General features: G+C 41.0%; 1 protein-coding gene across 2 annotated transcripts in view; it reads left to right on the top strand.

The window, feature by feature from the left end:
* Positions 1-27739, top strand: part of ADAMTS12 (ADAM metallopeptidase with thrombospondin type 1 motif 12) — a 173067-nt gene that overhangs the window by 38676 nt on the left and 106652 nt on the right. For both annotated transcript variants that reach the window (XM_048931975.1, XM_048931974.1), the window contains exon 3: positions 26574-26748. In XM_048931975.1, coding sequence (XP_048787932.1) covers positions 26574-26748 — 175 coding nt within the window. The remainder of the gene's footprint in view (positions 1-26573; positions 26749-27739) is intronic.

The raw sequence follows: 27739 nt of genomic DNA, 5'->3' as shown, positions 1-27739 counted from the left end.
TAAAAAAAAAAAAGAAAAAAGGATACACTCAGGAATTGCATACAAAGTTTCTTGTTGATATGTGCCCAGCATCAAATAAGAATGCTATAACAGATACAGCGGTAATATTCAATTACCAGATTGCTATAACAACAGATGTTTTATTCTCTTCTAGAATATGCTGACAGGTAACCCTAAGTATGATCTGGTCATACAGATCTTTTTTCTTCTCTCTTTGTAAAATATGGGGAGAAGCAGAGATGAGAACCTGGCTTTGTTCACTGTCCCACAGCTGTGTCACCACCTATAAGCAAGAGAATCCCCCAACAGTTGTTTGGTTGAGCTTGTGGAGGCCATGTAACAAGCCCTTCTGGGAGAGCCAAATCAAGAATCAGGTTTTTGCCAATACCTTATTAACTGTTAGGTCATTTGTTACCTACTGTGATTGTTATCCATAATGATATATTGTTTAATGTCAGTAAAGCACAGAACTTGAAAAAACTGTAGCTTTTAGGGGGAAAAGCAAAATTACTGTATAAAGTAAAGTAGAATGTACAACTGTTTTCTTTTGGTTTTAGAACTTGGCTGATGAGACAGATTTTATGCAGAAATAGCCCATAACATTGTGCCATGGTCCAAAATCTGGAACTTAATGCCTTATTAGGTATAGTTGCAATCACTCACAGTCTGTTTTGAGAGATTACACATGGAGACAGGAATTTGGATTATGAACATGATTATTAGTACATAAATACCATTCTTATGGTTAGCTAGCATTTAATTGTTTGAGTAGTTTACTTCATTTCAGAATTTCTACCACACTGCTAGCATCTTGAAGTGTCGACAAATAAGGCTATTACACATTGAGCAACAGCATTGCAATTCCCAGGTGAAGGCTTACTATTTTCATAAACAAAGCTACTGGACTTAAGAGTAAGGACATAGAATCATAGAATCATAGAATCATAGAATCACGCAGGTTGGAAGAGACCTTAAAGACCGTCAAGTCCAACCATAACCTAACCATGCTACCCTAACTCTAACAACCCTCCACTAAATCATGTCCCTGAGCACCACATCCAAATGGATTTTAAACACGTCCAGGAATGGTGACTCAATCACCTCCCTGGGGAGCCTATTCCAGTGCTTAACAAACCTTTCTGTAAAGAAGTGTTTTCTGGTCCATTTCCCCTTGTCCTGTCACCTGTCACCAGTGAGAAGAGACCAACCGAGTTCTTGCTGTAAGCACCTTTCAGATATTGGAAGTGAGCAATAAGGTCTCCCCTCAGCCTCCTTTTCCCTAGACTCAACTTCCCCAGTTCCTTCAGTGCCTCATAAGACACATTCTCCAAGCCCTTCACTAAAGAAGCCTTGTTGGCCTTCTTTGGACCTGCTCCAGCACGTCAGTGTTCTTTCTGTAACTGAGGTATCCAAAACTGAACACAATACTTGAGGTGAGGCCTCACCAATGCTGAGTACAGGGGCAGGATGACTTCCCTAGTCCTGCTCATCACACCATTCTTGATACAAGCCAGGATGCCTTTGGCCTTCTTGGCCATCTAGGCGCACTGCTGGCTCATGTTCAGCTGACTGCCCATCACCAAATACACCAGGGTGCCTTTCCATCAAGCAGCTTTCCAGCCACTCCTCCCCAAGCCTGTAGGTTGCCTGGTATTTGTGAAGAATCTGTTGCATATAGCTGGCAGTGAAGACCTTGTCATACTGTGTGTGTGTATATAGTTTCACCCACATTGCTGTTATAAAAGCAGTAGTGAAATTGCTTCTTTAGGATACCTAAATAGTAGTAAAGCTCTAAATAATGAATGTTAGTTGTGTCTAGTAATAAAACTACTCTCTAGAAAGTAAGTCAATCTGTTGCCTGGCACTGATACAGGATAAAAGGAAATTTTGGTTTGCATGGTTAAAACAATTGGCAAGACAAAACGGACGAGGGTTAACAAAAACAAGTATAAAATCTTGCACCTGAGGTTCCATCAGTACAAGGTAGCAGCTGCAGTGCTGGAGAGCAGCTCTGCGGAGAAGGACCTGGATGTTCTGGTGGACGACAGGTTGGCCATGAGCCAGCAGTGTGCCCTGGTGGCCAAGAAGACCAATGGTATCCTGGGGTGTTGTCAGTGGTTTATGGGCTGGTTCGGCCCGGTTCTGTGACCAGCAGGGAGGAGGGATCTGGGGATCCACGCCTCTGGAAAAGGGAAACAGGGGACCCCAAAATACTTGAAAACAACAGCAATAATCTGAGGTGGAACAAACTGATTTACTAAATATAGTACTAGCAAAGTACAATGAGAGAGAGAGAGTTTGTCTGAATGGTAGATAGGCCTCGCCACAATGCTGAGGTGAGAAGTGCAGTCCAGTTGAGTGAATGAAGAAAAGCAGACGGCAAAGCGCAGACGGCAAAGTGCAGAAGGCAAAGAGCAGGCGAAGAAGAAGGAATCAGGTGACCTTGCACAGAGTTGTATCTCCTTGCTGACTGCAAAGCCTCATGGGGAAATGTAGTTCTTCTCCGTCGAACGAACATTCGGAACTCGAGCATCAGAAATCAAACCCCCAGTGCATCACATGATGTTATGGTGTGGAATACTGATAACCAAAAATCATAAAACCATGACAGGTGTATTAAAGGGGGTGTGGCCAGCAGGTCAAGGGAGGTGATCCTCCACCTCTGCTCTGCTCTGGTGAGGCCACATCAGGAATACCATGTCAAGTTCTGAGCTCTCCAGTTCAAAAAAGATGGAGATCTCTTAGAACGAGTCCAGTGGAGAGCCACAGATATAGTAAAGGGCCTGGAGCATCTCCTGTTTGAGGAAAGTCTGAGTGACCTAGGTCTGTTCAGCCTGGGAAAAAGAAGACAGAGAGGGGATCTGATAAGTATTTGCAAATATCAAAAAGGAGATGAGAGGCAAATGAACGAGACCAAGCTCTTCTTGGTGGTGTAGAGCAATAGGGCAAGGAGTAATGGCCTATAACTTGAACATAGGGTGGTTGGACTCGGTGATCACTTGACGCCTCCTGCAACCCCTAAATTCTGTGATTCTGTGTAAATTCGTTGGTAATAGTTCAGTTCCTTAAACAGTTAATATTTAACCACAAAATATGTAGATTTTTATCAGCTCTACTGAGAGGGATCTTCAGAGTTACTATAGAGACTTCTGAAGACTCTGAAGCAATCTTGCTGCAGTAATGCAAAATGATGGCAGAAGTTCCTTTCCGCACCAGTCAGTGATTTCTCTTGCCCTTCAAACTTGTATCTTGTATTTCAGCTTGGGATCTCTGACAGCATTAGTGTTGTCAGGAGTCTTCCCTATCGTTGTTTCATTGTCCACAGCCAAATACCCACTGAGGAGAATTTTTTTTATGCTTAACCAGGTTTACATTAAACTCCTAGGGCCTATAGTTTTACAAGAATTAGAGCATAAACAAGGCTTTTGTTTTGCAGTAAATGTGTAAGTGTGTATGGGTGGAATTTGAACTGTTGTCCAGCTGGAAGTGGGAAATATATTTGCTTTTCCTGACACAGACTGCATTGAGATGAGTCCTAATGGGACTCTTGCTTTTTGAATTTCCCTTCTGTTTGAAGTCATTGCTAGAAGCTACATAATGCAGATAATGAACAATTAATTTTGTGTTTTTTTTTCTCCAAGTCTTTATTGTTATTCATTACTGCACATGTTGCATCAAAACACAATTCAATGCAACTTGTGCAAGTTAGAATAAAGAAAGGCACTTCCAGGCATTCTGTATGTCGCCAGTGAAGAGAATAGAATTTTTGCCTCAGACAAAGAACAGAGAGATGCTTTTCATCTTGATGGTAACAAAGGATTTATCAGTGAAATATAAGGATGGGGAAACATCGCCAGCTGGGACCAGGAGATTACAGATTTTTGGTTAAACTGCCCACAGGAAGCTTCACCAAGCTGCTATTGCCGGGGAGGAAGACTGCTTCTTTCGAGTTAGGACAGACAAGGATTGTCTTTTTCTTGAGCCTTTTTGCAGATTATCCCCCTATTTATTATTCTTTGTAAGTGACTGGGTACTGGTGCATTGAGCTACTCAGAAAGGGTTTGAAATTTTTCCTACTGGCTATTGGCTGAAAAGCCAGACTTTTAAAAATAATAATAATTGATGTCCAGAAAACATTTTCTAGTGAATTAAATTGTTTTCTGCTTTGTAGTTATTGAATCTCAGTGTGTTGCATGTCTCCTAAATCACATGCACTAATTCAGAAAGCTTCAGAAAATCACACTCAGAAGGCTCAGTAATTTCTCCCAAGATCAAAAAAATACCTTTGCTCTTCACTGTGAAACTACTGTGTGCCTAAATCACCCGCTCACATTCCCAGTCATGCCCCTCCATTTCAAGGGAACTGTTGGCCAGCACTAGCTGCACAGGGCTTAGTTATCCCATTGGCCTTGCTGAAATATCTCGGCTTGGGCTAGTTACAAACATAGAATACATTAGGCACTGCTAAGAGTTCAAAACTAGTTTTGATTCCCATTGACTACTTCTGCTAATTCCTCTTGTCTTTACTTCCTTCTATTAGTGTGAATTCCTTGCTGTAGAGTCTTCCCACCTACTTAGCTGAGAATTTAATTTAGATACCTTAATCTGTGCCAACAGTTTCTATCATCCTATTGAGATGCCTGTCGTTTTCCACAGACAACAGTTATAAAAGAGAGCCCAACTCAGTTGTTTGTGTAATGATTTAGACGTGAGATCAAAGACTGATGACGTGTTCAAAGAGGTAGAGTCAATTCTAGTCAATAGTTCACTGCTGTGCTGTGACATTGAGTCAGGAGGTTGCAGCCTCTGGCAAGACTTTTTGGACAGAATATCACGTTGCTTTCTATGCCACACAGGAGTATGCAACCATGGGCTTGTCTATTCACAGCAACTTGGAACTGCAAAAAAATATCCTCAGTGGTTTTGCTTCTGGGAGCATGCAACAGAACTTCACAAGAGCTCGAGGATCTGTGCAGCTCTTTCTGCTCCCTTCCCCAGTCCCCCCGCATGGGCTCAACTCTGGAAAAAATCTTTGTGTAACTTCAGATCTCTGCATCTTCAGAGAAGCTTTGGTGTCTGACTGAGTAAGGGATGAGCTCAACTAAAGCAGCTGTACCATTCAGTGAAGTTAATTTTTGAAAGGAGCAAGGTAAGCATGAAGAAAGTATAGGTAAGAAGAGCTCAAGAATCTTTCCTGCACCTGCACAGCATAAGCATTAGCCTTTCAGAAAGTCTTTGATCCCACAGTAGTTCAGTCTGGTGTCCCACACATAAGAGGGACTCCAGAAGTGTTAGGGAGAGTTAACTGAATACAAAAAGACATCCAGAATATCTGTATGCAGAGTGTAGTAAGCCCTGGTAGTGAAGTCTGTTCCTCTGAAGAGTCTGGCTGCTTGCATTAGACCTGCCTGAACAGCACCTACCATCACCCTGCTGTGCACATATCTTTCTTCCCCCTACTACTGACTGGAGGATGACTGGAGTTTGAGTGAAGACTTTCATTGCTCCATTGTGTCAGGCTATCAGCCCCCGGAATCAATCCCTATCCTAGCCAAATTTTCTCTGTTGGTTGAGAACTAGCCCAGGAGAAGATTTGAAGTTGATTCTTGGACAGCAAATAGAATCATGCAATAATAGAATGGCCTGTGTTGAAAAGGACCACAGTGATCATCGAGTTTCACCCCCCCGCTACGTGCAGGGTCGCCAACCACCAGACCAGGCTGCCCAGAGCCACATCCAGCCTGGCCTTGAATAGCTCCAGGGATGGGGCATCCACAGCCTCCTTGGGCAACCTGTTCCAGTGAGTCACCACCCTCTGTGTGAAGAACTTCCTCTTAATACCTAACCTAAGCCTCCCCTGTCTCAGTTTAAAACCATTCCACCTTGCCCTATCACTATCCACATTTATAAACAGCCATACTCCCTCCTGTTTATACGCCCCCTTCAAGTACTGGAAGGCCACACTGAGGTCACCCTGGAGCCTTCTCTTCTCCAAGCTAAACAAGCCCAGTTTCCTCAACCTTTCCTCATAGGAGAGGTGCTCCAGCCCTCTGATCATCTTAGTGGCCCTCCTCTGGACCTGCTTCAGGAGCTCCATGTCCTTCCTGTACTAGGGGCAATAAGACCTTCAAGGCCAGGTGAGTGGAATCCCAAATTTCGTTAGTTACTTCTTGCCTGTGCCCTGTGGAAACATGGCATACTATAGCAATGACATTGTCTTTCACTGCATCTTTTCAATTGTTTGTGTCCAAATAGACATCTGCCAGTGCAGGCAGAAGGGCAGTGAATTGCGATGAAGTACTATTCTTTGCACAGATGCTTGAAATTAATTACCCTTGCAAACATCATGTTCAGCTTACAACTGGGGGCTTTATGAAGGTTTTCTGGGAATGTGAAAGTAGAGATTGAAAAGTGGTATATGTTGCAAAATAAAACAATGTAAATGATAAAGTTTGCCTTCCACGCTTCATTATAATTTGAAAGGAGAAAAACTAACACAATACTGTTTTTGGGGGGTGAGGGGTTGTCTTGGTCAGTTTGTCTGTATAAGTATAGCTACAAAGACAAACTTCAGACAATATTCTCAGGTTGTGTTTCTGGTATACTTCCAATTATTCTGCACTTGGTGTGCTTGACAGATTGCAGAGTCTGTCAGGAATCTAAAATAAATAAATAATTAAAGCACTTAACCAGTACCCTGTTGTAGAGATTCCCAGCAAATGCTCTGCTGAGATGAAGTGTCTTGGCCACTGCACAAAACATTTACTGGTACCTCAAGACAGAGCAGGACCCATGGCAACTTGTAGCTTTGACTGCAACACTGACATTTTCTGTGTAGGTGGATGATGACACCTACACAGCACCCCATGATGACAAATGAGGATGCATGTATCATTTGTCAAAAGGTTTTCAAGTCATATCTCTGAAGGGAGCCCAAGAAGAAAAGTTAACTCCTCTTGAATATTACTTGTACTTATTATTGTTGTTAATCAAGATTAACAATTCATACAGCGGTTGTGCTAGATATCTGAACCATAAGAGTAGTGCATCACCAAAAATGTATAAAGTGTTCTATTCACTATAGATGGAGCAGTAGCAGATTAGTACAGGCTAGAAAATGTTATTTTCCCTTGGGAAACTGTACATTTGGTGTATGCTTTGGTTCTTTACCTTTCTTCTTCAACAGAAGAAAATGAGCTTTTTGTGTAATTCTGAGACTTTTTTCAGCCTTGCGGTGCAGATATCCAACTGGCCAATACCAGCAATTCTGTGAGCAGTGGTAAATGGGCGGATGGTATATGTCACCAGTGAGACAGTTTGCCACTGGATGTTAGCGTCAGCAGGCCAGAACCTGCGGCTTGTCAACACTGTTGACCGTGCTGTTGTTGCTTGTGATTCAGACTTGCGGCTTATGTTGTGTTGTGCAAAAATCTTTTTGAATCCCTTGCATTTGAAGGATCTATGGCAGGTGATTAATAAAAATGGTTTTGTGTGCTCTGAACTTCGCTTTCATATATCAACACATGCTAAAAGCATGCTAATGTATGGGATTACTAACGGATGTCTGGCTATAAAGAAAACAAGTTTTGAAACAACATCATGTATTATTATTATTTATTTATTTAACAGATGTTCCATCTGGCAGACTGCAAATTTAGTTAAATCCACTGATATTTATTTATATATCGCCAATATAATGAGACAGAGGTCAGTTTCAATGTTGCAAGTCAATTAGATTAATTGGAAACTGCTGTTGATAGATCTCACTGCACAGTAGTGTGTCACATTTTCTATCTAGTTTCAGGAATTTACCTGAGATATCCATTTTAATTTCTGTTTAACAAATGTCTTCTGTTTGCATAACTGCATATTTATCTTTCCTTCACTTGCTTTCTGCATTCTAAGCTGCTATGGTGGACATGTGGAGCTAGAGCTGATTAAGTATTTCTCCAGCTATTACATTCTTCCCAAATTAGTGGCATTATCTTTTAAGGTCAGCAGACAAAAAAAACCCAACTGCTTTCATGGAACCTCACAAAATATGATGGCTGTTACAAAAGCAGTTCCTCTTGTTTTAGTATTTGGCCCACAGTTTCAAAGGCAGATATACTGGTGGTATGATGGAGATTGAATCTTCCTGGTTGGTGGAGTTAAATCCAGGTGGGAACCAGTCATTACTGGTGTTCCCTAGGAGTCAGTATTGGAGCCTGCTGTGTTTAATATCTTTACTGATGATTTGGACAATAGGATTGAGTGCCCCCTCAGTATGTTTGCAGATGACATGAAGTTGGGAGGATGTGTTGATTGACATGATCAGACTTGGAAGGTTCTAAGAGGGATCTAAATAGGCTGGATCAGTGAGCTGAGGCCAATTGCATGAAGTTCAACAACACTGAATGCCCTTCACACTGGTCACAACAGTCCTACGCAGTGCCACAAGCTTGGGGTAGAATGGTTGGAAATCTGTTTACCAGAAAAGGATCTAGGGGTACTGGTTGATGCTTGGCTGAACATGAGCCAGTAGTGTGTCCATGTGGTCAAGAGGACCAACAGTATCCTGGCTTGTATCAGAAACAGTGCTGCCAGCTGAAGGTGATCATCCCTCTGTACTCTGGTAAGACTGTACCTTGAGTAGTGTATCCAGTTTTGGGCCTCTCGCTACCATAAAACATTGAGGTGTAGGAGCATGTTCAAAGGACAGCGAAGCTGTGAAGGGTCTGGAGCATAAGTCTAATCTTTAAAGCAGCTAAGGGAAGTGGGATTGTTTGGTCCAGAAGAGGCTTGGGGGGATCTCATTGCTCTCTGCAGTGACCTGAAAGGAGACTGTAGCGAGGTGAGGGTTGGACACATCTCCCAGGTAACAGTGAAAGGATGAGAAGTAATGGCCTTAAGTTGCAACAGGGGAGTTCAGGCTGGATATGAAAAAGAATTTCTTCTCTGAAAGAGTGATGATGCATTGGCACAGGCTGCCCAGGGAAGTGTTGGAATCACTGTCTCTGGAGGTGTTCAAGAACTGTGGAGATACAGCACTGAGGGACGTGGTTAGTGGGAGTGGTGGGGATGAGTTGATCGTTGGACTAGACGATCTTTAAGGTCTTTTCAAACCTCAGCAATTCTGTGATTCACTCAGATTTAGAGATTCCTGCAGTAAAATTCTGACATTTAGCTGTGCTTCTCTCACTGATAGTGGCAGCTGAACATATTGCCAATTGTAAGTACACTATTTTTGTTAGATTATCTCTGTGGAAGGTGAATGAATTGCTGATAGTTCAGTCCTGACTTTCTTCCTGAGTTTGTTTCTAAACAGTCTCCTGACCACAAGAATTGCTTATTAGATGTCTAGGGACAAAGTGTACCTCTTTTTAAGAACGCTGAGTTCTCCCAGGACTGCATATGACTTGGTCCTTTTATTATCTTTTATTTCTCCTTGTTATCAAGACTTTGGATTTCCATTAGTCTCTGGCAGGCAAGAATTATTCTGAGTAGGAATCGAAGATGCTTGATATCTCTTAGATTTAAGGCTTGCATGCCTTCAAGTAAGTATTTAATCTGCATAAAACATCTGTCTGAACTCCAAGAAGAGCAGTGTACGAAAGAACAGGCATATTCATATTTATATTTTCCTACATATCACTGTGTTATATATAAAAAAGAGATACTGTGCTGAGTTTTTGGAAGTGCTGAACATCTGTGTTTTCTTTTTTCTTTTTTCTTTTTTTTTCAAATTAGAAAGTGTTTTCATCATTTCAGGACTGCTGAAAGATGCATTATGAGAATTTCAGAACTTGCCTATTTTGAAGACAGAACATCCTTTGAGCAAATAAAGAGATGGAGCGGAAAGAAAAATGAGTACTTTTACTATGGCAAAATAATGTTCCTCACCTTCCTGTTCCCAAGAATGTTTTACTGAAACTTTTTTCCCATATAAATAGATCAATTCTTCTCTATATTGCTTTTTCTTTGTGCTAAGGGATACCACATTTAAACCTTGGAGGCTGACTGCTGCTTTTAAGAAAGACAAAATGAAATGCTTTTATTCCAAAAGTGTTTTATTTCCAAAATAGCAAAAGCAATTACTTTGCAGTTAAAAAAATAAAAGATTTTCAGGAAAAGTCTAATTCTTCTATCAGTTTCAAATAAAAACAATAGCTTTTCAATTGGCAAAACCTTTTTTTTTTTTTCAATAGGCAAAACCAGAAGAAAGGCTTAGCTGTCAAAATACTTATAGATGATTGTACATTCATAATTGGTAGCCTGAAATCTATCCATTAGATTTCCATGGGTTATCTTGACAGCTAAGTCATCGTTTTTGCATGCAAAGAGACATACCCAAGAACCATTTTTAAAGGTTTTAAACCATTTTTAAATTAAGTGGTTGCTGCTTGTGTGAAGATTTAAGACCCCTGGCAGTACAGGGTCAACCCAAATGTCCAGCCTCCAACATGAACTGTGAAGAAGGGCTAGGCTAGAGATGGAAAAGAGTACATGTTCTCTACTGTGAAGAACCAAATGGGCTGATGTTATGACTAAAAAAAGTTAGGAACCTGGAGAGTAAAAGGCACAAAGGGAATGAGCCTCTCAGGCTGCAAAAGAGACACAAACCAGAAAGCCTCTTTCCCCAGTGAAAAACTCCTGACTGAGCAGCAGATTGTGAATTTTCCCTTTGAGGGTGTTAATTTGCCAGAGCCGTGGTTTTGCTGAGTACACAGCAGACTTTCAGAAGGAAATAATAGTCAACAGCAGGTGGTTCCCACAGAGAGGTGTAAGTACAGGGGTAGAAAATAGGAACATGTTCTTGATGTGCTCTTTCTGAGCTGTAGGTGGTATTTTTCTATTTGAGAGCCGGAATTAATTTTCTCTAAATGGGTTTATCTGGAATCTCTCTAAATATTTCCCATTTACAATTCTATGTTGCAAATGTCCACTCAAAGTATGCCTTTAAATGGAAAAATCTTTTATTACTGCTAGCTTTTTAAAACTCTCTAGCTCTTGTGCTAGAGCTGATAAGAAACAGACAGAAACTCTCCAGTTTCTCTGTGCCTGCCCCGTGTTGTCTCTTTTTTTATCTTTTTAAGGTAATCATTCAGCAGAAGCTGACAAAACACTTTTTTACACTTACCCACCTTTCTATATACCTTTCTATTTCTATTACACTATTTTTTAAATCAAGTGACAAAACTTCACAAAGTGCTCAATGTGTAGGCAGTCATGTTGTGGATTTACAAAAAGGCACTGTAATTATTTTTTATTTGCTCTGAATTATTATGTTCTGTTTTCTATTTCTTGCACTGTATTTTGCATTAGTTTTACCAGTGGATTCACTGAATTCTTGTAATTTTCCAGGAGAAAAGGGAGCACCGTCCGGTTAACAAGCAATTTTTTCTTGAGTGCTTTAGCATACATTACAGTGCCTACTATGAAGTATTTTGCTATATTAGGACATAGCTATCTATAGTTTCTGGAAGTGCTAGTTACATGGGAAAAGAGGGTGACCCCCAGCTCATCACAATCTCCTTTCAGGTTGCTGTAGAGGGCAATGAAGTCTCCCCTGAGCTTCCACTTCTCCAGACTAAACAGTCCCAGTTCCCTCAGCTGATCTCCATGAGACCCCTCACAGCTTCACTGCCCTTCTCTGGACATGCTCCAGGGCTTCAATGCCTTTCTTGTAGAAGAGAGCCCAGAACTGAGCACAGTACTCAAGTGGCCTCAACAGAGCTGGTTACAGACAGAACAGTCACCTGCATGATCACCTACTCACTTGACCTAGCAGTTTTCAATATTCACTTTCTTGAGATGTCTCCAGGGCATTCATCACTTGTGAACTTAATGTTTTTAAATAAAATGTCCTTTTATAATATATGTATCACAAATGCATGGTCTGAGAAGTTTCCTGCAATAGAAATCTCTACAACAGAATCCAAGAGAATAGGCTCTTTGTGCTGGTGCTCAACTGCTGTCAGCACAGCCAATCAGTTCCTCACTTAAACAGGTCTGAAGATGACTGGCAAAGCCCTTGATCTGATACTATTATTTTCCACATATAATTACAAGAGGTTAGAAGGGTGCTTGTCACTCTTCCTCAGCAGGGCAGTGCAAACATATGCACTAATCTCCTCCTCTACAGACGGAGCCTAAACATGTAAAACTTGCCCTGGGCCTTGCTCTGGAAAGCACTGAGTGCTTTCACTTCCAGCAGCTTCAATAAGAGCTAATTCAGCACCTCAGTGGCAGAGTTTGGCATTTGGTCAGATTTAGCTCTCGGCAGAAAGAATTTGGAATTAGCAGAGATCTAATTATGCTAGTTTTAGTATAAGTAGTTTACTCTATTACTGGTTTTGTACCAACTTTGCATTTGATTTGATTCTTCCTGAACCTGAATCCTGCCAAGTTTTGAGCTGAAACTTGGTTGGGAATGGATTGAGGGATTCTTGTTAATTTTGCAAGGTTTTGCTCCTAATGTTTTGCTTTTGACTTTTTTTTTTTTAGCTGTTTTTTTTTTTTTTTTTTTTTTTTATGAATTTCAATCTCAAAGCTCAAGTCATCTCTCTAACTTCAAGAGAGTGGTTGTTCTGCCTGCTAGTTGTAGTGCCTCACACATGCAGGTAATTTGGATGATATGTAAGTATGCACAGTGTCCCTCTCATATCAAAATAAATGGATTTCAGTCAGAAGTCAAGATTCGTAGGGGGTGAAAATTAAAGTAAGTTTAGAGTGTGCTTGCTTACTTTATGCTCTTAAAATGACCTATGCCCAGTGCTGAATCTGATCAGCTTTCAACTTGTTATGCGTGGGACCTGGACCTTGTACTAGATTTGTGTGCCGGATGCAGTCATAAAATCACTTAGTTCTCCTTCAACAGACAGGCAGAAATAACAGGGAAAATCAAATGAGTGACACGTGGTTTGCCTCAGGCCAACAGAAGTGTAGCAATTCTGCTGCAATTACCAGTTTTTGTCACGCAGGTTCCAAGGCTGCCTTGTGTTACACATCATCTATGTGCTAGAGATTGCACTTTCTTCTCCGGATTCTGGGACTCTGAAGATATTCCTTATGGTTTTATTTTATTTCTTCATCCCTCTCCATATCTCATTTCTTATTCTTGGTCCTTTTTCACTATAACAATTGCCTGAGTCACTCCCTCAATATCCTAGGCTCCCGTCAACAGGGAACTGAATTTTCCTGTTTCATAAAGCACTTTGCTTTGATAAACCCACTCTCCCATCATCCCTTCTCAGTGACAGTGCAGCATGCTGCCACTGGAATGTGGCTCACAGCCTGCTGCAAAGCTGTACAGAGCAAGGGTGTTTTGCAGCTGTTTTCTCATGCTTCTTACAGAAACAAGGGAAGGATGTTTCAAGCACCTGTTGAACAGAAGGCATAATTTCTCAATAGGCTCTGAGCTGAAACTCAGTGTCACAGTGCTGCTCTGAGGTTATGCTGTGATGCAAGGAAGTGATCTTTTGGACTGCTTGCCTTTTAGGTCATCTTGATGTGACAGTGTCAGGTAAGTGGTACAATGATGCTTTGGAGGTATGCTGAAATTAATTTCTTAGTTTCATCTGCAGTGCACAGCCAGAGCTCTCATGATTTTGGAGTAAAGAGGCAGAATCCCTCTTCTCTGACACACCTATGGTCACAACTGCAGACCCGAATTATGCCATCTGCTCTTGACAACTCTGTAGGATGGAGCTGGATAGAATAAATCTAGGAGAAGAGAGTCAGCAGGCAGGCTAGTGGAATCCAGTTTGATGTTACTCTACCCCTCAATTTTCTGCTTCTTCAGGCAAAATCTTTTCTGCACAGTAGATGTTGGGCTGTGACCTTCACTTGCTCTACTCTTCAGGAGAGTAAAGCTCCTGCTAGCCAGGCTTTGATCCACCGCAAGAAGGAATAGTTGTGCTTTCTTCCATCTATCTTCTCATGTCGTGGCAGCTGTCTCTTGTGTTCATCATTTGTATCTCTGCTTTTCTGGCTTTTGAGTAGGGTTCCTGTGGATCACATTAATACAAACAGGACTTCTCAGTAAAACAATGCCACTTGTCACTTGCTTAAATATAAATATTTTGTTATTCTCTAATAAAGTTTGAGCTCTGCAGTATTAACATTGTTATGCTTGCTAGCATGGACTTAGTTTCATGATAGAAGTGAGCAGGAAAGCAAAACAGTCTTGGTGCATTCAGTCTGTAGGATTAGGGGCCACATTTGCAGATCATTTTGCTTGTTTTTCCATTGTTATTAGAAATAAAAGCTTAGGCGAGGAACTTCTCACCAAATTGCTGAGTCTTTACTCTTAGTCTTTACTCTTCTTTTTTTTTTTTTTTTTTTTTGTAGGCACTGAATCTTTAAACACAATCGGCTTCACAAACAGTAAAAGTTTGCTGTCTTCCAAATAGAAGTATTAGAATTCTTATTCTCTTATCAAAAGTCTCAAAGGTTCTTATCCGCTAAATAGTGTAAACCACTCTTCTAATGTTTATTTCTATTTTCATGAGAGGCTGTTGTGATGTTGGAATGGGAAAAAGTGTTTGTAATGTGTAAATCCTGTAGAGGCAGTGCTGAACAAGCTTAATTCAGAAGGCATGAATTATATGTTCCAAAAGTATTTTCCAAGAATAAAGCAGCTGTTGCTCTTCCCTACTTCTCGAAACTGGGTTTTTTTTCTGAAGGAATTGGGAAAACATATTTTGTCTCAGAACAATGACAACTGCCAAGTTTTTTTTGGATCTCAAATGAAGGCTAGAATCTCATCCGCTAATGACTATGTACTATTTTACTATTACTAAGCCTCCTGCACTTGAAGAAGAAGCTTATGGTTTTTTTTCAGTTTTGTTGTTGTTATGTTGTGGTTGTTTGTTTGTTTGTTTGTTTGTTTTTGGCAATACAATTTGCCATTAAAACTTCCAGAGCGCAAGGGTTTTGTGAAACAGGATGAAGAGAGCAAGGATAGGAGAGAGTCAAATGCTCACAAAAATTCCGTGATGTCATTAAAGTTGGGTTGTAAAGGTTGTTCTTTCTTTACTTAGATTTAACTCGCTATTATGTTCACCTTAAAGGAGAGCTTTATTGATACTTTTTGATATTCATTGCTTGCTGTACTGTCCAGTGTCCCCTAGCTGTCTTGTGCAGGAGGAAGGACTTCAGGTTGTGCTTTGTGTTTGAGAGTGCTACAGTAAGCTGCACAGCTGAGCTCAGGGCACAGACGAGGTGCCATCCACTCAGTTTGCCCCAGTGAGAGTGTCTTTTCCCTAGCTTTGAGCAAATAGGCAGCCCAAAGTGTTGCAGCTTTATCTCCAAAAGCAGTGGACCTGTTAGCTGTCAAACTACAAAGGAACTGCTCATGACTTCTGGAGTGCAGTGGGCCTCAAAGAATGCTCAGGTCTCTTAAACACAGTGTGGAAATCACACTGGCAAATAGAATAAGAACTCAAACTGTGTATGAGTTAATGAATTGCAAGTCAGCTGTGTCATGCAATCACTCTGCTGGACTCAGCCTGTGACGAACACATGATTGTTTCAAGTTAATATAGGCATTGCTGGAAGTTGTGTAAGATTTAATAAATGTAATCTTTGCTTTACTTTAAGACCATTAAAATGGATAGTTACTGTTTCTCCCTAATAGATGATAATTTTTTGTAAATGGTGTGTCTGAGCTTTGTACGCAGCAAAGGAGCACCATTCTGGCACAAGAAGATTAAATGGGATATATTTCAAAAGTGAAAAATGAGAATGTGGAAAGTAACAGAGAAACTGTCTGACAATTAGACAACTTGAAGTGCTTGTGATACAGTTAGAGATGTAGAAGCTGTGGGAACACATCTTCATCTTCTTTGTGAGCCACTGAAGATGTCAAAGCAGAAGGCTGCACACAGAGATTAACGAGGCTCTGAGCAGCTTCATGGCCATGCAGTAATCTTTCAGTTTTGCATCTTCAATTGCAGTGAAAGTAGTGTGATGGGGATATGTCTGTGACATCAATCTAGCTGGTGGCCAGCAGGATATCCAGAAGTGAATATGTAAAGAAGTTACATTGTCTGCTTCTTCTAGAGTTACCAACAAAGAGTTAATAGATGTTTTTAGGATGGACAGTAACAGTTGAACATGAGGGATGCCATGACCTGAATTATGAACAGACACATATTTTAAAATTACATGATTGAGGTTGTGTGTGTTTTTAATGTATCCTCAAATTCCCACAAAAGATTTTGAAAAGAATCTCCTCTAATATAAATGAATATAGCCACGTACTTCAAATTCTTTAGGAATTGTGAAGCTTACAGCCAAATCTATACAAAGTTATTCCTGGCTGTCAGAACCATTTCTGGGGCACTGCAGAAGAACAGATGAACACAGGATTTGATCTCTTTGGTTCTCTTATCCGTTTAAATGGTGGACTTTTGTTGTGCAGCTGCCTTAGTTTTAAATGCATCCAAGATAATCCTCAACCAAGATTCCATCTCTATTATACTGTGAGAAGAGGAATGAACCTGTCCTTCTCAAGTCCAATGAAAAGCAGAAATTATGCTGTATGTGGCCACCATTGAACTAATGCCGGTACTTTCATGCCTCCTCCATTTTGACACTGTCCCTCATGACATCTTGGTTACCAAATTGGAGAAAAATTGATATGATGAATAAGGCTGGATGGTCACACTCAGAGAGTTACGGTGAATAGCTCAGCGTCCAAGTGGAGAATCAGCGATGAGTGGTGTTCCTCAGAGATCAGTGTTATTTAATATCTTTGTAGGCAACACGGATAGTGGGATTGAATGCTCCCTCAGCAAGTTTGCAGATGACACCAAGCTGAGTGGTGCAATTGATGCACGAGAGACAAGGGATTCAGCAAGACTTGGATAGACTGGAGAGCTGGGCAGAAAGAAATCAGTTGAGGTTTAACAAAAACAAGGGCAGAATCTTGCAACTGGGAAAGAATAACTGCATGCATCAGTACAGGTTTGGACACAACCTACCAGAGAGGAATTTTGTGGAGAAGGACCTGGGGGTCCCCCACCGCATCCTTATCTCCAAATTGAAGGGATGTGGATTTGATAGGTGGAACACTTGATGGATAAGAAACTGGTTTAAATGCCACAGACAGAAGGTGGTCATCAATGGCTCTGTGTCCAGGGGGAGGCAAGTAATGAGCGGCGTCCCCCAGGGGTTCTGTCATGGGATCGGTGCTCTTTAACATCTTTATCAATGACATTGATGACAGAATTGAGTGCACCCTCAGCAAGTTTGCTGATGACACCAAGCTGAGTGGTACAGCTGCCACGGTGGAAGGAAAGGATGCCATTCAGAGGGACCTCAACTGGCTTGAAAGGTGGGCCCGGCTGAACCTAATGAGGTTCAACACGGCAAAGTGCAAGATTTTGCATGTGGGCCAGAGGAATCCCAGGCATCCATACAGACTGGAAGGAGCAGGCCTTGAGAGCAGCCCTGCAGAGAAGGACCTGGGGGTCTTGATAGATGAAAAACTTAATATGAGCCAGCAGCGTGTCCTTGCGGCTTGGAAGGCAAATACTATCCTGAGCTCCATCAAAAGAGGGGTGGCCAGCAGGGACAGGGAGGTGATTGTCCCCCTTTACTCTGCTCTTGTGAGGCTCCATCTGGAATACTGTGTCCAGGTCTGGGGCTCCCAGCACAAGAAAGACAGAGAGCTGTTGGAGAGGATCCAAAGGAGAGCCACACAGATGATCAGGGGGCTGGAGCACCTCCCCTATGAAGACAGGCTGAGGGAGCTGGGCTTGTTCAGCCTGGAGAAAGGAAGGCTGCGGGGTGACCTCATTGCAGCCTTTCAGTACCTGAAGGGAGCCTACAAACAGGAGGGGAATCAGCTCTTTGAAAGGGTAGATAACAGCAGGACAAGGGGAAATGGTTTTAAGTTGAGGGAGGGAAGATTTGGGTTGGATGTCAGAGAGAAGTTCTTTACAGAGAGAGTGGTGAGGTGCTGGAACAGGCTGCCCAGAGAGGCTGTGGATGCCCCATCCCTGGAAGTGTGCAAGGCCAGATTGGATGTGGTCCTGGGCAGCCTGGTGTAATATTAAATGGGGAGGTTGGTGGCCCTGCCTGTGGCAGGGGGGTTGGAGATTCATGATCCTTGAGGTCCCTTCCGACCCCGGCCATTCTGTGATTCTGTCCTGGTAGACAACAGGTTGGCCATGAGCTAGCAGTGTGCCCTGGTGGCAAAGAAGACCAATGGTATGGTGGGGTGTATTAAAGGGAATGTGGCCAGCAGGTTCAGGAAGGTAATCCTCCCTCTCTACTCTGCCCTGGTCAGGCCTCATCTGGAATACCATGTCAAGTTCTGGGCTCCCCAGTACAAAGAAGACAGGGATATATGGGAAAGAGTTCAGTGGAGGGCTGCAAAGATTATAAAGGACCTGGAGCATCTGTCCTGTGAGGAAAGACTGGATGACCTGAGTCTGTTTAGCCTTGAGATAAGAGGACTCAGAGGTGATCTTATTAATGTTTGTAAACTGTGGGAATCAAAAGGACATGGCCAACCTTTTTTCAGTGGTCTGTGAGGACAGGATAAGGGAAGACTACCATAAATTTGAGCATAGGAAGTCCACACCAATGTGCAAAAGAACTTCTTCATGGTGAGAGGGACTGAGCCATGGAACAGGCTGCAAGGGGAGGTTGTGGGTTCTCCTTCTTTGCAGAAATTCAAGAACAATGTGGGCGCTGACATGTGCAACCTGCTTTGCAGGGCACTTAAACTTGATGATCTCCAGAGGTACCTTTTATCTCCTACAGTTCTGTGATTCTGTGATACCGGCTTTTCTCCTTAGCTCTGGTTTTATCATCAGACTGTTTACCACTCAAGTCTGATTGCTAAAAACTGAAAAACAGAAAGTCGTCAGGCACGCTTTCATTCTCAATTACCTTATTTTCTGCTACAAATCTCCATCTCACTGTAGATTTGAGCTTGAATTGGCAATTTTCCCCTCTCCTTTTTGTCTAATTGAACTTTCTGAGCCCGTAAGCGTGCAAGGCATAACTCTGCATGTACCTGACCCTCTTGAACAGTTTTCTGTTTGCTTTTAATATATGAAAGGTAGCAAGCGTGACAAAAGAGCATAAAGTCTTTCTTTATCACACTGTCTTGTTCTTTTACTTGCAGTACACTAAGAATAAGTTATTTTAATTTTGGACAAAACAATGCTAAACTATAGGATTTTTTTTGTCAGTGTCTTATGATCTTCATCAAATCCTGGTGAAAAAATCTTTTTTTTTTCTGTAGAACCCTGAAAAAGCTAGAATGCTGATCTTTTCTGTGCATGATGCTCATAATAAAAGTGTCTTGTTAGATTTCTCAATATCTTATAGAGAATCAGCCTTAGTCTTAGAAATATAGAATCATACTGAGAAAGTGTATACCTGAACTAAAGCAAACAAATAGTTAATGCCATTAACTCTGTAAACTAAATAGCTGTTTAAATAGGCCACACAAATCCTGGTGTTTGCCGTTTATTTACAGGATTTTTATTTCAACTGTTTTGTACTTCACTGAATCATTAGGATTGTAAAACACCATTAAAATCATTTAGTCCAACCACTACCCCATCCTCACTATGCCCACTAACCATGTCCCCCAGTGCCACACCTCCATGGTTCTTGAACAACTCCAGGCATTTTTTCACCACCACTTCCAAGGGTAGTCTGTTCCAATTCCTTGGAGAAAAAAATATTCTTAATATCCCACCTGAACATCCCCTGGAGCAACCTGAGACCATTACTTCTTGCCCTTTTGCTATTACATGGGACAGGAGGCCAATCCCCACTTCCCCGCAACCTCCTTTCAGGCTGTTGTAAAGAATGATAAGGTCTCCCCCTCTCCCCTCCAGACTCAGCAATCTCTGTTCCCTCAACTGCTCTCCATAAAACTTGTGCTCCAGGCCCCTCACGATTTTGTTGCCCATCTCTGAACATGCTCCAGGGTCTCAATGTCTTTTCTGTAGCAAGGGACACAAAACTGAATGCAGTACTTGAGATGTGGCCTCAGCAGAGCTAAGTACAGAGGGATGATCATCTCCCTGCTCCTGCTGGCAACACTATTTCTGATGAAAGGCAGGATGCTGTTGACCTTTGCCACCTGAGCACACTTCTGGCTCCTGTTTAGCTCAGCACTGAACAGCACCCTTAGGTCCTTCTCTGCCTTGCAGCTTTCCAGCCACTCTGCCCCAAGCCTGTAGCGTTGTCTGGGGTTGTAATCCAAGTGAACAACCCAGCACTTGGTCTTGTTGAACCTAAACCTTCTCCTCTCTGCCCAAGCAATGGCATTGCAGGTCCACTTCTTTGTACCTGTACCTGAGGAAGAACGTGAAATTTCACTTGGACACTCATGTCGCGATATTTGTGTTTTAGCTGGAAGTAACTGATGACATTTTACATAGAAAGATCCTGGAGGGAAAAATGCTCAGAAAGCAATTAAATCAGAATCTGAAAAAGAAAAATGAACTCAGCATGTGTAATGTTTACAGATAATTACTTCACTAGTTCAATTTTGATTATTTGAGGCTGAAGTTCTGTGGTAATGAGTGTGGGAATGCTTCTGTTTCCTACAGTAGAATTTTTTCTTTAATTAGAAAATTCTTTTATTTAAATTGGATTTCTCTTACCATGCACTGCAGTTGTAATGTGTGGCTGTAGAGTGAATTACTTAAGGGTAAAACTGGGATCTTCTTATTTTTGTTTCATTTAATTTCTGCAAACGTACCATGTTTACAGAGGCACAGAATCACCGAATTGTAGGGGTTGGAAGGGAGCTCCAGAGATCATCGAGTCCAACCCCCCTGCCAAAGCAGGTTCCCTACAGCAGGTCGCACAGGTAGGCATCCAGGCAGGTCTGGAACATCTCCAGAGAAGGAGACTCCACCACCTCCCTGGGCAGCCTGTTCCAGTGCTCCGTCACCTCACTGTAAAGAAGTTCTTGTGCACATTTGTGTGGAACTTCCTATGCTGCAGTTTCCAGCCGTTTCCCCTTGTCCTGTCTCCACTCACCACTGAAAAGAGTCCGGCCTCGCCATTCTGCCCCCCACACCTCAGATATTTATAGACCTGGATCAGGTCCCCTCTCAGTCTTCTTTTCTCAAGGCTGAACAGACCCAGTTCACTCAGCCTTTCTTCATAGGAGAGATGCTCCAGGCCCTTCACCATCTCTGTGGCCCTCCGCTGGACTCTTTCCAAGAGATCCCTGTCTTTTTTGTACTGTTATTCCTCCCCAGATGCAAGACTCTACACTTGCTTTTGTTAAACCTCATCTGGTTTCTTACTGCCCAGCTCTCCAGCCTGTCCAGGTCTTGCTGAATGGCAGCACGGCCTTCAGGCATGTCAGCCAATCCTCCCAACTTCGTATCATCAGCAAACTTGCTGAGGGTGGCCACTATCCCCTCATCAAGGTCATTGATGAAGATGTTGAACAAGACCGGACCCAGCACAGACCCCTGAGGAACACCGCTGGTTACAGGCCTCCATCCAGACTCTGCATCGCCAACGACGACCCTCTGCGCTCTGCCAGTCAGCCAGTTCTCAACCCACCTCACTGTCCACTTGTCTATCCCACACTTGCTCAGTTTTGTTATCAGAATGTCATGGTAGACAGTAACAAATGCCTTGCTGAAATCAAGGTAGACTACAAATGTCCGCTGCTGCCCTACTGTCAGAAATATTTCAGTCTTCTTTGAGTAAGTAACAAATTGCTCTCATTACAGGTGTTATTTTTTTTTCAGTATTATCAATTTGCTCAGTAACACAGACTTAGGCTGTAAGATTTGCATTCTTTTTTTGTTCTGCCCTTTTGCCTGACATATATCCGCTAATTCCAGTCCTTTCCATCTGACACAGAAGTAGAAATTGCAAAACTTATCCAAGGCTAAGGCTGCTCTCCTTCCTTCTCTCCTGGGATGCTGCTTCAGCTTGCCATGTGGAATCGATTAAAAAAAAATCTGCCAGAAAACATATACTGACAAAACCAACCAAACAAACAAACAAAAAAACCACCAAAAACAAAACAATACAAAAAAACCCCTGAACATTTCACCAGAAGAAATATTACGCAAAAAATCTACTGGAAAACAAAGATTTCTTCTGGAAATCAAAACATTTGGCTTAAAACCTCAAGTCAGAAGTTTCCTAGTATTGCCTCATGGTGAACAATATGCAGTGTGGGAGATGCAACGTGTCCACGGAGCTGTTTGTGTGAGGAGAATCAGGCACTTAAGTGAAAAATCCTACTAAGTAATGTAACATCATTTCCAAATACAGCTTTGGAAAATGTGCTTCAAAACATGTCAAAATAAAAAAATTCTAGCTTTTCCCCTGGAGGCATTGAGAGACCCACCATGTTGCTTAATTTTTGGTCCATTTCTATTATTATCATTTTATACAGTAGCTTTTCACGAAGAAAAAAAAAAAATAGAATCGTAGCTGCAGTCACTTTTTTTGAGATAGAAACTGAACTTTGCAATTGCATTTTATAATATACTTAAAGCTTGCTTATTTATGATGAGAACTTCATAATGGTAACCAATTATGCATACTGAGACAGTATGGATGAGTGCAGGAGCTGCAGTTCATGGCATCTCCAAATGTGGTACAAGATGTGGAAGAAAAAGAGAAGAAAAGTTGATGCTGTTTCCTAAAGAGGAAACAAACATGTTTTATGTATACATAGTTTGTAATTATAAATCAGAAGAACTCATTGTTATATTTATGAATCAGAAAAGAAACAGATACAAACAGCAAATGTAAGAAAAACTTAAATGGCAAAGGGAAATTTACCACTTCTGAGTGCTCTGAAGTTTAACGCAGAGATTGGTGATGTTTTCTTTTACTTGGTCTCATTACTTCCTTTCTTGGTAAATAGCCCATAAGGAAAGTGCAGCTGTGAAGTGCAGCTGTGAAGTGCAAGTTTAGTAGGAACTAAAAGTCTTTTGGAAACTGCCTAAAAAGCATGCATCTGCATGGTTCACACAGATCTATGGTCACTTCATCCCAAGCAGCATTGGTGAACACAGTGTGTTTCCTACTGCAATTATTTTGTTTGGTTTTACACATAAACTTACACAAATATCACATTTCTCAAGAAGACAGAGCAGGAAATTGAATTTATAAAAATATATACTTTTGGCGAGTAGGTTAACATTCAAAATATAAAATATTACTCTTTTTTTTTTTTTCTTCAGTAATAGACTATTTTTGAAAGCTGCACATTTCTCAGGGTTTAAACTTTATCCAAGCACTAATGTGCAGGATCTTTATATTTGCAGCTGATAGATTGTGTAATCGTTAATTTGTTTAATGTATGACTTAGAGTACAACATTCGTTCTCCTCGTTCTGGTTCATACAGGAATGAGAATAGCTGTTTCTGCCTGACAGCCAATCGATCAGACAAAAATAAAGCAGTTTCAGAGCAAACAAAGCAAGGATAAAGGATCTTGTTTCAAAAGACAGACTAATGCCTTTTTGGGTTATGCAAAGAATTTCTTTCTACAGAAAGTCTCTATAGAACAAAAAAAAAATTAAGAAGCATTCTCATGGTGCTACTTCTACTATAGCAGGAAGTTCTTTTGTAAGTGTGAGTCCTCGCTGCTTTATTGTGTTCACACTGCAAACCAGGCATGTCAAAGCTCAGTACTGGACACAAGCTTTAAGTGCGATAGATGTGTAGAGTGCAAGGTATGGTCACTTTTGTTTGGTCTCAATTCTGTTTCTGGGGTATGAGAGAAAATTAAATGTTCACAGTAAATTATCGGTGGATAGACTCTACAACTCTGATGAGGATTTGGTAGGTCTGACACGATACTGAACTGTCAGCAGGAAAAAAATGCTTTGGGATGTTTCATTTCTTCAGTCCTATGGACTGCTCAGGTTGTCATCATAGTGAACCCACCCACCTACTGTTAAGCAAGGACATAGAGTTACAATGGCAGTAAAATATATGTATTATATGCAGAATGTTCTATTCTGTGCACTCCACTGCTGAATTGCAGTTCTGGTTCTGACAGTTTGTGAGTAATTTGGCAGTGATTTGGAGTTGGTATAAAAAGAGAAGTACTTGAAAATGTATTTGAGTTGTATTTATCATCAGTAACTGTTAAAAAAGGAAAGAGACTCCCTAAATTTGCTTTGTGTTAGGATACTTTAGATAACACAAGAAAGAAAATATTTCTGTACACACATATAGAGTGCTATTTAAAACTGGTCTCAAGAATCCTTACACACTCTCTGACTGGTGCATGGCAGAAATACAGTTCAGATAATTTTCTTTCCTCTATTTCCACCTTCTTTTCAAGCTTTTTCTTTTCAAAGAATTCTGGTGCGGATGTTTTTCTGTGCATATTCAATTGTCCATCCATACAAAGAGTGAAACACATATAGACAAGATTCAAGTAGCCCATATACTCCTGATGAGGGCTATGATGATAACCACAGAAATGGAATGTCATGACAGCATGAGATCAGAGCTCACTTTGCCATACAGCCGCTATGGCAAAAAGCGTTAAGGCTCAGAAAGCACATGTTCCATTCTGAGAGAGAATAATGTTTTGGAAACTGAATTTTAAAAAATCAATGGAAAGTCCAAAGCCAGTGGCTGTTGGCTCAATGAACAACTCTTCCTGTCACTGGGCAATATGGGCAATATGAAATATGATAAATTTGTATTTAATCCCCTGCTCCATAAACCTTAGTTGGATAGTTGAATTTTGACATGCAAGCATTGTTGTGGGAGCTTTGTAGTTTGTAACATACATCATTTTTTAAAATTTTGATTGCCTTTCTTCTTACAGAGGCAACTCGGACACAATAAGCCAGTAACTAATCATTCTGCCTTACAAAATCAGGGTCTCAAGTGATGATGGCTAGTTCTTCCTGGTTCCTTCTGGTTAAGAAACACAAGGAAAAGAAGTTCAAATAGCTCAATCTTATGTAATATCAAAGAAAGAGTGCTGTGAAACAAAACAGGAATGGGCAAAGATCTGGGCCAGTGCTTTGGTTCCTCTAGCACCAGCAGGGGAGCCACATCCACTGATTTCATGGTCTAGCCTCCATTCCTGCTCTGCATGTTCCTACTTTCTTGACATTTTTATCCATTCTGAACATATGATCTATTGCTTTTATACTGCATTTCAGTGTTAAAAGAAGCTTTGATTTAAAATTAAAAAAAAAAAACAACTGAGAATTTTGGTTTCTTGTTTCAGCATTGATAGGCTTGATTTCATTTTTTAAAAAAAGGAATGAAAACATACAAGCAATAACAGTAATCCCTAATGAACAATCATATGGGACTTTGAGTCTTGCAGTCCCTGGCTCTTAGACTTCAGTTTGCTGTGGAAAATTGGAAGGAAAGGGCTTTCACTTTTAAGAGAGAGTGGGGCAGACTCTGAAGAGTTCCCTCTTTTCCTTGTTCTCAGGCTGGCTTTCCCATCTGTTCAGGCAAACTGAAAGGCTTCATAGTATTTTAGAATTGTTTTTTAATTTGTCTATTCTTTTAAATTTGAATATGGCAACTAAAGAATCTCAGTGTTGCTGTATTTTTTCCTGTCCCGGAGCAAGTTAAGAAGTCTGCACTGGCCATACCAAGAGCAAAAACATAGAGGAAAAGGAGCTGTAAGAATAGATGGGATACCTTTATCTATTGTCACATCCCTGCTCTGGGCTGTGGGAGCTGTGATGTTAGTAGATTATTTGCTTCAGACTTTGTACTGCTCTGTGTGTCTTGGAGTGGAAGAACTATGTACATATACATATAATGGTTTTGCAATGTTAGCAGTTGCTGCAGAAAGGCAAACTAAGACTCAAGGGACTTAAGCTGTGCTCAGTTGCATGCATCTCTTGGATTGCAGCAGGAGTTGTAAATGAATCCTGTGTAGTTCAGCTGGCTTTCAAAGGCCCTGTCAAAGCGTACTCAGTTAAAGTTAGTAGCTTGATACAGAAGCTGTAGCATGGGAAATTTTACCTCCCTTTTTATGCCAGTCTATTGTATGGTCAAAATAATTTGTTAAGATTTGCAACAAACTGCTTATTTCTTCTACTTGGAAGCTTGTAGACTCAGGGAGGTGGGGGGGCTTGCTATCTGAGTTGAGAGTGGACCACACAGTTCAGCCAGTTTGTGTTGCGTAATCTGTGGCATTTCAGAAGGTGCAGAATTACATTTTTAGCTTATGAAATAGCTTCTCTTCAGGGCTTGTTCTCTGAGGAACGGCTGCAAAATGCCAGAAGAACAAGATGCAACTCTTTGTAGTGCATCATGTTTGTCTAATTAACTCCTGACCTTTCAGTGGCTTTGCACAGATATGGAAGCCTTTACCTCACTACATGGAATTTCAGGATATTAGGAAGAAGATATTTCATCTGTTCTCATTTAGCCTCTTACACCCTAATGAGGTACAAAGCAACCATGATGTATGCAGCAAAATGAATGCTGAAAACCTATTGTTTTCGTATTTTGATTCCACAGTGTAGTGACTCACTATGAGAAAAGCCCAGGGATAGTGATGTGAAAAGAGTCTGTTTTGTTTTTGATTTCCAGTGCTGGAAAGTAGATTAACTATTTTATGCTTATTTTCAGACTGGATATTTCCATCTGCCTCATGGGGATTACTTCATCGAGCCCATTAAAAATCATCTACAGAAAAAAGGAAAACCCCAAGCCCACATTATCTATGAAGCAAAAACCCTCCAAAATGCTCTACGGAGAAGACGAGCAATCCCAGTGGAAGAAGAACAAGCATGTGGAGTGAATGGTACAAACGTTGCTGAATTTCTACCCAATTTCCTATCTGTCTTTTTTTAAGTATGTTTATTTTCCACTTGTCTATGCCATTCATTATGCCAGGCTTTTCTAAATTCTGGAAAATGAAAAAGAGATTATGTAAAATGAGAGCATCTCAGTCAAAACATTTCTGTAACCATCCATGTAGGTTCTTTTCTGAGCTTAAACCTAAGTCCTCCTTGTGGCTACTGGGATGGTTTTTTGCAGCACTGATCCTTTTTACCCCACACTTCTTTCTCAAACCCAAACAGGTCAAGTAATTTGACTTGTATTCTTGAGTTGTTCTGGATTGACAAGAACTGCAGCCAATACTGATTTTCATAAGATATTCTTACTCCATGCAAGTATTCTCCTTAGTATAAAAGATCTCACCTCTAATCCATTGTTTAAATTTAAGATTTCTGCATTCTTTGTGATTGTTACCAGAATATTTATTTTGTTGTTCTGAAAGTGAAGCACAAAGCATCAACCATGAGGTGGGATTTTTTTAAGAAGCATAAGTGGAAGTAATTTAAATACTAACACCACAGTGATTAACATCGTGGTTTGTTGAAAAAACAAGTTAATAGACTATCTTGGAAAGGGAACGGGGGGACAGGATGAGGGGGAGATGGGGCATGTCCAAAGGGTAGTTGATATCTCCTAATTACAAAACGAGGTATTGTAATTATTTTTGTAATCATTTAATTGATTCGGTCATTAATGAAGTTACAGTGTTGGTAGGGAGAATGAATAACCTAAACGAATTGAAGCCCAAGCTACATACAATAGGAGGTACAGAATACTTAGTGGCTTTTGTCTGCATTGTATTACTGATTGATTGATTGATTGATGGGTTAATAGTTAAAGGATAGTTAGTTCTTTTCTGAGGGCAGAAAATAAAGAGGGTTATGTTGGAAGTCTCAGTCATGACTGCTGCTGAAGTTCTGTTGATGTGTGATGTGAGTTGATGATTTTAAGAA

This window comes from Lagopus muta, chromosome Z (assembly GCF_023343835.1).
Source record: "Lagopus muta isolate bLagMut1 chromosome Z, bLagMut1 primary, whole genome shotgun sequence".
NCBI lineage: Eukaryota > Metazoa > Chordata > Aves > Galliformes > Phasianidae > Lagopus > Lagopus muta.
The sequence above is the reverse complement of the archived record's forward strand: the minus strand, read 5'-3'. Positions and strand labels throughout refer to the sequence as shown.